The sequence below is a fragment of the Gambusia affinis genome, linkage group LG06 (genome assembly GCF_019740435.1).
Source record: "Gambusia affinis linkage group LG06, SWU_Gaff_1.0, whole genome shotgun sequence".
NCBI classification, from domain to species: Eukaryota; Metazoa; Chordata; class Actinopteri; order Cyprinodontiformes; family Poeciliidae; genus Gambusia; species Gambusia affinis.
This window is the reverse complement of record NC_057873.1, coordinates 22,667,511-22,679,654: the sequence shown is the minus strand read 5'-3', so window position 1 is coordinate 22,679,654 and position 12,144 is coordinate 22,667,511. Positions and strand designations below refer to the sequence as shown.

At 37.2% G+C, this 12,144-nt stretch overlaps 1 protein-coding gene across 8 annotated transcripts; it reads left to right on the top strand.

Annotated features, from left to right (window-relative positions):
• Nucleotides 1-826: 826 nt before the first annotated feature.
• lg06h19orf47 (linkage group 06 C19orf47 homolog) lies at nt 827-10,924 on the top strand. 8 transcript variants are annotated; one of them, XM_044119105.1, is made up of 8 exons: nt 827-867; nt 2,130-2,217; nt 3,465-3,579; nt 4,954-5,035; nt 6,901-7,029; nt 7,147-7,215; nt 8,855-8,928; nt 9,003-10,924. In XM_044119105.1, exons 1-8 carry the CDS (start codon nt 849-851, stop codon nt 9,534-9,536), a joined length of 1,110 nt encoding a protein of 369 aa, XP_043975040.1. In that variant the 5' UTR covers nt 827-848; the 3' UTR covers nt 9,537-10,924. The 8 variants fall into 8 exon arrangements, with proteins under 8 accessions (XP_043975040.1, XP_043975037.1, XP_043975039.1 ...); XM_044119102.1 differs by having other exon boundaries at nt 7,147-7,290; XM_044119104.1 differs by having other exon boundaries at nt 864-989.
• Nucleotides 10,925-12,144: the final 1,220 nt, after the last annotated feature.

The following is a 12,144-nucleotide window of genomic DNA, read 5'->3' as shown; positions in this document are numbered from 1 at the left end:
GAAATATTTTTGAACTTATGCCCAAAGAAGATTAATTTAAACATGTTACTTGAGGCGCATGGATGAAAATATATTGTGTTCAGGAGTGTTCTCTGACCTTATTTGTTTGTTAGTCCTGAAAAAACAAAACCAAACAAACAAACAAAACAAAAAAACCAAACAAAACTATATATATATATATATATATATATATATATATATATATATATATATATATATATATATATATATATATATATATATATATATATATATATATATATATGAAATATATATAAAAGTGTTTCCTTTACTGCTCCAGCTCGCTGACTCTTTCTGTGCAGACATTAGCCTCTGATCCTATTTAATGTTATGAAAAGTTTACATTATAACGTTTTTCCTCTTGATTGTAAAATGCCGCGGGAGCTTAAACTTTTACTGATGGTTACACTAGCATTTGAAATTTGTGAAGAAAACGTAAATAAAAATCATATTATAAAGTGCATTTTTCTTAAGCGTTTTATTCATTTATTTTGTCCTGTTTTTTGTTTATATGTTTTAATCTTCATATGTGTGATATCTATGTTTAATTTGAAATAAAGTCTTCAAAATAAATATCTTATTTAATGGCATAATCTTACATTGAACGAAAATCTGACCTTCAGTTTGAGCACATTTATTTTCTGGGGTAGAAACCAAACATTAAGAGAAAAAAAAAATAGTGACCTTTACAGTTTGGGTTGTCTCGTGTGGAATATGAGTCTCTCTCGCCATCTATCGTCAATAAATCAGAACTGCACCCACTGCAGGTCTGATTTATTGACCGCAATTCCCTTCACACCGGAAATTCCGTCACATTCATTACAAACATGGCGACCGTGACAACAGGTGAGAACGCCAGGGCCCGGCGAGCTAGACACAATACTTGACAAAAAAAGTAAAATACTCATGGAAGCGTTTGTGAGACATGGCGTCCAATGTCAATTACTATCTTTGTCACGGCGTCGGTGGTATGTCTTGTTTATAGTTTGTATCGCTAACGAATGTTTGTTTCTTTTAGTTAGCGGCTAAACGATGCTAACATATATCTGCTGCTGGTGGGTTTTACGGTGGTATCTTAACGTCTCATTGCATCTTTATGGACGGAACAACCAGCAACATAGAGCAGCTTCATCTTTCGTTAGGTCAAGCTGGCGAACTTGTTTGTAAGTCGTGCTGTAGTTACGATTTTAAAGAGTAATATTCACAATTGATTGGTGGAGATTTCCCTCAGTTTAGCTCAAAGTAGCGCGACATAATTAGAACATAGCTTCATGTGTTTTATATGCCAAAGATGACCAAGCCCAATTCTTTATCTCTGTGGCATTTAAATTATACGCGTCTATTTTGAAAGACTCGCTTTATACGAGACTACTCGTATAAAAGTAGCCTAATTGTAACATGTTTGTGTCTTCGCTTTATTCTTTAAGCGCCTGAGTGTTCCAAAATAACTTTGTAGAACAGTACTATTACTGCATCTTTTTATCTGTTTGTTAGTTTTTTTCCCCAAGATTACATGGTTGGAGCAGAAATGGAGCAGTTCTAGGATCACAATTTCCACCAAAAAAAAAAAGCATCTTTTGACTTTTAAGAGCCAATCAAAATGTGGGAAATTGTGGACTCTGTGGGTGTCAGATGGTAATTTAGGCAGTGTGAGAGTTGTCTCCATCCGAGTTCATCGGTAAGTCAGAGAGTGTTGGCTGGTTATTGTTGTGGCAGCTGTTGTGCTTTGCTTCCTTCACTCTGTCTCAGTAACTCAAGCCTCAAGATGTTTCATCACTGGTGGTATAAATAACCTCCAGCTGCTTATGGTCAGCAAGTGTTAGTCCTACACATGGTGCCGTCTGCTCCAGTTTGCGTCTCCCACAGTGGTTTGGTGAGAGCCAGCTTCCCTTACTGTAGTCTGCAGTGATACTGGCAACCATCGTTGCATATTTTCAGAAAGCAGATTTTTATATGAAGTATGATAACTTTTTGTTTCCCTGCCCATTTGTACCAGTTTTCATTTCATCATTTGCAGTTCACTTGTCTATGTTTTAAAACTGAAAAGTCTTGTTTTTAGTCATTCTTGTGTTCATTTTTAAAATTTTTTGCTTTGTTTTTGCCCAAAGCCACCTCAGAGTGGATTCAGTTTTTTAAGGATGCAGGGATTCCTGCCGGCCTCGCTGTCACCTATGCAGTTTCCTTTGTGGACCACAGGTAACTTAAAGTCTTCATTAACGTGTTGTTAGTGACGTATCAGTCAGAAAATTACTGATTCTGTACAGGTGTGACGTTCCAAAACTGATTTTAGCTGATTCCAATTCCAGCCAGCAGATTGGGGTTTTTTTCTACTTTCTTTCTATATAAAAAAAGAATTATAAAGTCTTCATAAAATGTGTATTGTTAATAAAAAGGATTTTCCTAAAAACAGGAGAAGGTTATAGATTCTCTCTTCCTGTCTGCATCGTTTGAAATCCAATTTAATGAAGTACTCCAGTTTATAAGACAGACGAAACTGTTTAAACGTGCTGAAACAAATGATAGCACAGATATTCTCTAGTACTCTGGACAAAAATGTAAATCCAACACTTATATTTACTCCCATTTTGTCATGAGCTGAGCTCAAACATCCAAATCCTTTTCTATACATTGTTTAAAAAAAAAAGTCCAAGTCTGTGTTAGTGAGCACTTCTCCTTTGCAGAAAAAAATCCATCCCACCTCGCAGGTGTGTCGTATTAAGATGCTGATTACGCACCGTTATTGCACAGGTGTGTGTGTGTGTGTGTGTGTATGTGTGTTAGGGTGGCCACAATAAAAGATCTGTCATCAGTTTGTGTGCTGTTCAGCAGGATTTCAGCGCAAACGCATTCCAGAGACATGACGTTTTTAAACTACTTTTCCTTACTATGTTACTGATTAGTGCATGAAGCATTGCTGTTATCCCTCTAAAACTAAGCACATCGTTTTGTTAGCTGTGAGATTTCAAACAGCTTAACAGCTTTTTTTTTTAAATCCAGCTGATTCTGTAACAGAAGTCAAAAGTGGAAAACAGCTGAACTGTGGTGTAGTGGGTTTTACTTTTCTGTTACCTGCTTACATCTCTCCTTGCTCTTGTTCAGTGGCATATAAGTAAAACAAGACGATTGTTTTATTTCTTAGAAGGTTTTAATAAATATTTTCTTCCTCTGACTTTTCCGTTTTCTTTGCCGACAACTTCACAACGGAATGATGTTGATTTTAGCACCAGTTGATGGTGTTTATAGTGTTTAGCTGTGGGGAAAACAAAAGATCCAATTAGTTGGAAACTAATGGTTAGATGTCTAATTGCAGCCAGTCTAACAGAAAATCAAATGATTCCTCTTGGCAGCCAGCTTCTCAGCGCATTTCTTTCTTATATCAACATTTTGTGCATTTATCGTCTCCATAATGTTTGTATCTGATTTTGTTTGCACTGTTGCGTCAGAATCCAGAAGAACATGCTAATGGACCTCAGTAAAGACATCATGATGGACCTCGGCATTACAGTCATCGGAGACATCATTGCCATTCTTAAACATGCCAAACAGGTGCACAGACAGGTGAGGCAAGAATCCATGTTTATCGTACTTGGCTGTTGAGTTTTACTTCACCAAGCATTTACCAATGAAACCGTTTGAACACGGTTTAAGGGATATGAAGTGCTGTGAAAAAGTCTCCCTCATACATATGTTTATTATTATTATGTTTATTTTTTCAGTTTAAGTGCTCAAGTGTTTCTTACCATGAATACAATTTTTAATTCTATGTTAAAAACTAATTCCCCACCTAAAGCCTAAAAATTAGTTCCTGAGATTACAAACTTTACCAAATTGAATAAACTGAACTTGACTGTAGTAAAGTTAGTGGTTTGTATTTGAATTACAAGAAGACCCCAAAGCTCTTCACCTGACAATCATTCACCCATTAATTCACACACTGATGGTGGTAATACTACACCAGCAAACTGGATGTAGTGTTTTGTAAAGTACTTTGAGATTACTTTATTTTTTTAAATGATACTGGCTTGTTTTTTTTATTTGTTGGTTTTTTTTGGCAGAATTGTTTTAATTCATCCCACAGAATTAAGCTCAGATTTGTGCAAGGTAATACAAAGTCAGTAACTTTGGTTTTCAGCCATCGAGAGGTGGAGGAATAAAGTGATACACAATGACTATTACATACATGGAATTAAATGGTTTCGAAATAAATGTTGGATGAACAAACTCTTGAGTACCAAATGGGAATGTGAAATGTTGGTTTTTAATGTCATTTACATTTCTAAAAAGATATCTTGGCGGTCCTGTTGGTCTTTTTTTAAACATAAATTCTTGTGATCCCTCTTGTTTCCTGCTACAGTTCATATTTAAGACCCGACCTGAAATTGAGATGTTGTCGGATCAAAATTATTTGCTTTATTGTCGGGTTGGGCTTAATATGCCTGCAAACCATCTTAGCACAGAGAAAAGAAAAGAAAACAAAAACACATGTTTCATTCTTGTGTTAATCTGCTTATGATAGACTTAATAGAAGAGTTGGCAGCTTGCCATGTTGAGGAAAGAAATAAAGTAAGGTGCAGAGGTCAGACTGTAACAAGCATGGTGCATAATAAATGTGCATTCAGGCTCACCCTGCTCTGATCCCATCAGTCTCACATCCCAGATGATTTGCAACGGACTCACCGGTTGCAGCGACCAACAAACTGGAGCTGGAAGATGTTAAAAAGCTAAAAACAGCAGAAGTTACGCTCCTTACTCAAATTACTGCTTTTGTCTAAAAACAAAGCAGTAAAATCTTGTCTAAAACGTCGGGTTTACTTCTGGCTCGGACACAATGTGTACTGGCTCAAGCTGGGTCGGATTGGATTTTTTATTTTTATAATTTTTTCATTTTTAATTTTTTTAGGTCTGATCTAAACTTATTTCCTGTTTTCTCAGGACATGTGCAAAATGGCAGCTGAGGCCATCACCTCAGGACAGACCAGTGTCCAGGCTGAGCTCAGAAGAACGGCCAAGACTCGTGAGTAACGAAGATTTTATTGTATTTTTCTCACATGGCGTCATATTGTCTTCCACCATTGAGCAGAGAAAGAATTAACAAAGACACAATGTTACAGAATGACAAAGGATTTTGCTAAACAACTTGCAACACCATACGAGACAGACCTGAGCAGCAGCAGCATTCAGAAATAATGTCCAGTGAAACTGAATGACTGCAGCAGAACCCCTTTTTTTTTTTTTTTTTTTTCTTTCTTGGCATCAATAAATGCAGAACTCTCTTCCTGAGTTCCGCTCCTCCTTCAGGTTTGGGTTGCGTTTTCATTCGTGCCTCTAAAGTTAGCTCCGTGTCTCTTTCTGCTGGACTTTTAAACCGATTTCTAATGTTAAAAATCAAGGCTCCAAGAAGTCGCCAAATTGTTATTCGTAATATTGCAACTTATAACAACCACTGGTGGTGACATGAAAGAAACAAAGAGCTTGACAGAACGTTCTCTTGGTGAGCACATCCTGGGTTAGATCAGTAAAATCCCTCATAATTCATAACATCCACACTTGTGTGAAATGCTTCCACTCGGTCCAGAAAATTTTTCTTGTACAGCTTCCCATCCTTTTAGTTTTTTATCAACTTTGACCTTTTTTTTTTTTTTTTTTTAAACCACTTTTTAGCTCAACTTTACCAAGGCTGGTGCAGATAAAGGTTAAGTGCTCTTCAGTTAGCGCTCCAACTCTGCATGACGTTCCATCACATTCTTCTCCATGAATACCTGATCGATTTATCAGCCCACCCAGAAGCCAGATGGAGAGTAGCTTGAATCATCATGCGTTATGTTAGCAGTAATTACACCGGCGCCGATGATCCGCACACAGCGTCTGCCATAGTTCAGATGACGAGGTTAGGAAATCAAGCTTTTTGTTTCGAGTTTTCTTTCTGATAAATATTTTTACTTATTTATTATAAATTAGGCTGAGTTTGTTTTTGTTTTCTGTCCTTTGATCCAGTTTGTGCCACCGTACACTCTGGGAGATATTTTTGGGTGCCGACTCTTCTTTGAGCCACTCCCGAGAAGCTTGTGCAGTGACGCAGAGTATGTTGCTTTGCTGCAGGAGTGTGCAAAACATTCTTTAGATGTTTGCGTAAAAGTATGACGCGCAGCAACAGCCACGTTCCAGTGTTTCCTATTTCATCATAAGAATATTACACCTATTAATCTTTTATTTTGGCACTACAGCAAAGGTGTAGAGGTAGATATTTTTATTAAAGTAATATAAAAGAAGTCAAATCCTTGAAACTCTGAATCAAGATTATTCCTAGTTTTCTATTTGTTTACCAAAATATATGGTAATCAAAAGAAAAAGTGACCTGTGTGCATATTTAGTTAAACTGGATGAAAAATACTAAATAAAAACTTTAGCCCTATGTATGTTTATTTTATAGAATTTGAAACAGTGCAGCCTGAAAGAAACTTGGGTAATATTTTGTTCTCTTGCTATTATAGATATTATTAAACAGATTGACCAGCAGGCCAAGTTAAGATCCTGGACTTTTCATTACTACTGACTAGAAAAAACTTCTGCAACACGTTTCCCCACAAAACTCTTCATGTGATTTCTGTAGTTCTTGCAGGTTTTCTGTGCTGGTTAAGAGTTCATATTGTATTACATTTAATATTCTCTGCCACAAAGTTTTTGGGGTGTTTTTTTTGTGCAAGTTAACGCCAGACAGCTTCAAAAAGGTGAAGATGAACCAAAGCAGTAATCGTATCGTTTAAGTATATCCTATCGACATTTGCATTTCTGGCTTTTCCAAAGTTGATTTAACTTAATAATTTGGGGTAAAGAACTGAGACAATATTGACAATTTGTCATACTTGTGTGTTTTTACAGCTGCCACTCGTATGATTGCCAACGCTTTGAGCCATGACTCCCCTCCCTCCCCGCCAGTCCGCCGACCCATTGACAACCGGCTCTCAGTCACAGTGTCCAACTCACAGGCAAACAAGAACAGCAAAGCAGGTAGATGACATGTTTGATTTAGTTTGGTGGGGTTTTTTTTTTGTTTTTTTCACCCCTTTTAGATATTTAGTTGATCTTCCTGTGGCGCCGTTTGATTCCTGTGTCGTTTTTTGCCAGTCGTAAGCCAGCCAGCCGACGAGGGGAAGCCTGCAGCAAAGCGCCGACGTGTCACAGCTGAGATGGAAGGCAAGTACATCATCAACATGCCAAAGGGCACCACGCCTCGTACACGTCGAATCCTGGCCCAGCAGGCCAAGAAAGGTAGGCTTGACCTGCGGCCTTGCCGACAGCCTAACTAATCAACAGCAGCACTCAACTAATCAACTCTAAATGCCCCTTTCAGTTATTTAACCAGCTTACCAGCTTCACTAGTATTCCTAACCAGGGTAATTATCCCTCCTTCATTCCTAATAACTCTGACCTCACAAACTCTCTGCAAAATCTGAAATCTTTGCTTTTGCTTCGGCCTTGAAGGAATATCAAAAAATTTCATAAAGGGCTCTTAAAGAGTTCGCAGAATGATTTCTTCAAATCAGTGTTTTCTTCTACTGTTTCTTCCTTAATTCTTGACACTTTTTGAACACTCGTTCTTAAAATATTTATGGCTGCACTTTTTTTTGTCATTTGCAAAGAGAAAGCACATTTTCCAGTAATGCACCTATCACAGATGAACAAAAAAAAAGTCTTGTGTTAAAATTCAGCCCCAAAATTGACTAATTGAGGATTTTATCAGTTTAGCCCTATTTTAAAGAAGCACTGTTACTTTTTAGTCTTAATGAACCCTGAATGTAGAAGAAGTGAGACTTTTTACACAGTGGCTTCCAAAACTATTCACACTCCTTAACCATTTTCACATTTTGTTACAGCCACACACTTCAAAGTATTTTTTATGGAAATTGATGCGCCAGAAGGCCAACGAAATATATAATAAAGATGCATAGTTAATTATCTGTATATATATTAGAATATATATTCTAAGAGTCGAGTCATGAATTTGTTTTTGTGAAATAGCTTACTCAGATTCAATATCTCTAAAATTAAAGTAATAAAAAATGTTACATTGAATCATATCAATAGCAGGCCTTAAATGTTACATTTGAAAATTAAATATTTGATTCCATTTTTTTTTGTGTGAACCTTGAGTTCCTAAGATGTATCCTAATTTGTTAGTAGGTTGCTTCTTCATATTTTTTTAAATTTAATATTTCTTAAGTAATGTCCTGATAGCATTAGTTTATTCGCAAAGGACTTTCAATTGCTATGCACGGAAATTCAATAAATTACCATATTTAATCCAAACATATTTGGATTAATTATACAAAGACTGCTGTTTTGACTTCCGTGGCGGAAAAAGGCTCCATAAACCTTTTGTCTAGCCATTTATTTTCTATGACTAAGAAAAAAAAATAACCTTGCATAAGTGGTAATAGGGCTTTCTGATGTGACTTAAAAATGAAATATAATTTTTTTTATGCTAAATTCAATTCCTAATTTTAATCAATGCTTTTCCTCATTTTTTTTTCTTAAAATGAATTTAAATGACAAAAAATATTTCTCTAAGATTTGTTTAAATAATTTTTTCTTTGAGTCGACCTGAATTCAAAGGTGAAATAAATAGAAGCTGCAAAACACACTTATCAAACAAGATGGTAGCTCTTGGGCGGGCTGACATCGCTCTGAACAATGAAAAGCCAAGATTAAAAAACAAAATCACAATTTTCCTTAAAAATAAATCTCCAAAAAGAGAGCACTGAGTTAATTGCTCAGCCCTATTTTTAGAAGCCGTGACCTTTTGTGTTTGACAGAAACTGTTTCTCTTAAACAGGCTTGAAGCGCACCTCTGTGTTTGAAAGACTTGGAGCCGAATCGATGGCAGACACGACGACCAGCAACAGCAAGGTGAGTGCGGTCGCTATGACTTCCAACTGAAGCCTGGAGTAAAGCTGTGACCTAACCTCGGCGTGTTCTGGCAGCCCACCGGGGTGTTCAGCCGCCTGGACAAGGGAGACAAAAGCGGAGAGATGCCGAAGCCGGGAAACGTGGACGCAAACACGGACGAAGATGACGAGGACACCGACGGCGAGGGCTCTGTCCTGCAGTATGCCGGCGTCCTCAAGAGACCCACACCGTCGAAGAAGAAAGCGCCCGCTTCCAAGGCGCCCCCGACCACCCTGCGTCGCCTGGGTGGGAAATTCAAGCTGCTTCCCTCCGATGCTCCCACCTCCTCTTCTACCTCACCCCCAAACGGCCTCCCGCCGGCCAAAATCAGCGTTCTTCAGAGACTGGGCAAGCCCCCCGCCACAGGCGCGGCGGTGACGCCAACGTCCGCTGACACTCAGGACAACAGAGTGACGAGCACCAGATCCAGAGCACTGGAGAAATCCACTTCAGCCAGTTCAAAGGTCAGCAGCAGCAACAGCCCAGGGGCAGGAGGGGAGTCTGCGGGGGCCAAGATGGACGTCAAGGCTGTCAGTGTTTTCAAAAGACTGGGCAGCAAGAAACCCTAACGTCGTGATTCAGACTCTTACTGTAGAGTTTGCAGCCATCCTCCTTTTCCTTCCTACAGGAAGGCAAGTTGGTATTATTATTATTATTTTTATTATTATTTAATGTTTTTTTTGTCCTGCTGCCATTGATAAGTCACTTTTATTTGGTCTTGGGATTTTATTTAAAAGCTTTAGTAATGGCGTATGTTTATGTTGCTTTTTTTTATTGTGTCATATCAGCCTTTTCTGTATTTTATATGTTAAATTATGAGCATGAGATGAAATGCTGTTCTAATTTTCCCAGTTTACTCGACATGCAGGTGCATCAAAATGAGTTGGAATGTCATCAAAAGTCATTTATTTTAATTATTCAGTTCAAAAAAGATGAACTCAGCTATATATTCATTCCACCCACAGTGATATACTTTACTCTTTTATTTCTGTTCACTTTAATCCTAAACCTAGAACTTGGTGTAAACACCAAAACATTTAAAAAAACATTTTTAAATGTATAGAAAAGTTTCACTTTTTGAATTGAATTCATGAAATCAACTTTTCAGTGCTATTCTAGCTATTTTAAATGCACCTGTGTGAAGACTGCTGCCTACACTCTCCATTTAACAATCCTTTGACTCGGCGTAATTGTTGAAAATGTCCTAAAAATAATGTATTAGTTAGCTGGATAAATTTAGATTAGCTCTCAGCAGCTGGACACAGTACACATCTTGAGATGATTAAGGAATTTAAATGTGTTCTCCTGACCTGAAAATACCTCCTGCATCATGATCATCATCAAAGGCTAGCGAGTTTTTTTAGCAGATATATAAAAAAGAGGTTTTAAAAAAATAAAAGTGATCATGCTGATAAATCCTCATTGAACCCTTAAGACTAGAAGAGCAACATACCTCTGTCTCAACATTTTGTTGGAATGGTAGTAGCACCTTTTATCCTTTTGACCACAAGCACAGTGTTTTCTACAGACTACTTGAACCCCCGTGAGTAGAAAACCTGGCCTGATTTTTGTATTTCCACCTGGACGCTCTGGTGTAGAACCTCGGAGGCGACACCAGTTCACTTTAGATACTTCACCTCAGTCCTCTTAGAGATCGTTCGAAGCTGCAGTTGGTTGCACTGTAAATATTTTAAAATGTTTTTATGGTTTAAAGGAAAAACAGAGTAGAGCAAAAAAAAAAACATCAGCATTGATGATTTTGTTTTCTTTCTTTCTTCTTTTTAAGATATTGAGGGAAAAAAAATTTTCTGGTTTTGAACAAATTGTGCTTGAAAAATAATAGAAATGTTATATTCAATGTCTGCATTGGCCTAAAAAGGCGAAGTGAACACCCGTTTCCTATGAAAACACTTTAGCACCTCATTTACCAATAAACCTTTTCAACCTCTGGTCTGCACACAGTGATTTTTATGTTTTTTTTTCCCAACAGAGACATCAATATAAGAACATCTGTTGAGACAGTTCATCTCCATGGGAAAAAAAAAAAACATTTAAAATTGCTGCCACCTGTTGCTTATCACTCTAAAATACTCCGAAAGCATCTCACTTTAAACGTGGAAGATAAAAACATCTGTGGATGTTTAAACGGAGAATTCCCAAAGATCAAGTCCGGGCTTGGCTCTAAATTGTAACGATCAATTTAAGTCTTTGCTAAAAGATAAAACAGCCCCTGCTTCTGTTCAGTGGACAGACTTTAAGTGCACTGTAGCATTTAAGAGAAGGCATCAGTCGCCAGCTACTTAAGCACACTTGAATAACTGATTATCTTTAGCATCTCTAGACTAGGAGATTATGTTGGTTTGTGACATAATTTGTGGGATTCACTCAAACCTCAATGGTTGTGGAAAATCTGGATTTCCTTTACGGTCTCCCTGTGCATAACAGTGTAGGATGGAAATTAATTTTTTGTTCATATTACAATATAATGGTGACTCTTACCCCAGTACTGTAAGAGACTGTTGCAGTTATTGCAAACAGTATTTGGTAAGTGGAAAGCTGATTTAAAGGAATATTAAAGTGCAGAACATGCGTTCAAGCAGATAGCTACTAATGTATTTATTTACAAGTAATTTACAACTAATAATGATAGACGCAGATAAAAAGCTGCATCACAAGGATAAATATAAACTTGTACAATATCTGCAGTTGAGTTTTATTTACAAACTAATTTTCCAAAATATTTAGTATTTGATCAATTTTGCCTTGCTCATGTTTTTAAACACCACTATTGAGGAAAAACAAGCAAATGGGACATAAAAGAAACAAATACTTCAAATGCATTCATAGAATATATATTGGTAAGTAAACATGTTTGGAGAAATTTAAAATGCCTTAAAAAATGCACACAGATTGCTTCATCAAATGCCTTCTTTACAGGCTCAACTCAAGCGTCCAGGGGGCCCTAAGAGAAATTTGGTTTTGGGGCCCTCTAGGTCTGCTAACAATGTGGACTGGCTGCAATCAGCAGCCCAATCATTAGATCATTCACACGCCTGCTATAAACGTATTGCATCTCTGGCAATGCTGTTTATATCATATACATGTATAAAAGGATACATTTATTGGTAAACTGATTTATCGACCAGTTGATTTCTGGGCGCCGATTTCCTTAATTTT

Coding starts and splice junctions, on each gene's coding strand:
- lg06h19orf47 (XM_044119100.1), top strand. CDS start 1,118: ATGGACGGAACAACCAGCAACATAGAGCAGCTTCATCTTTCGTTAGGT. Junction 2,218..3,464: donor GTTTCCTTTGTGGACCACAG/GTAACTTAAAGT, acceptor CTGTTGCGTCAG/AATCCAGAAGAACATGCTAA. Junction 7,291..8,854: donor GGCCCAGCAGGCCAAGAAAG/GTAGGCTTGACC, acceptor TCTCTTAAACAG/GCTTGAAGCGCACCTCTGTG.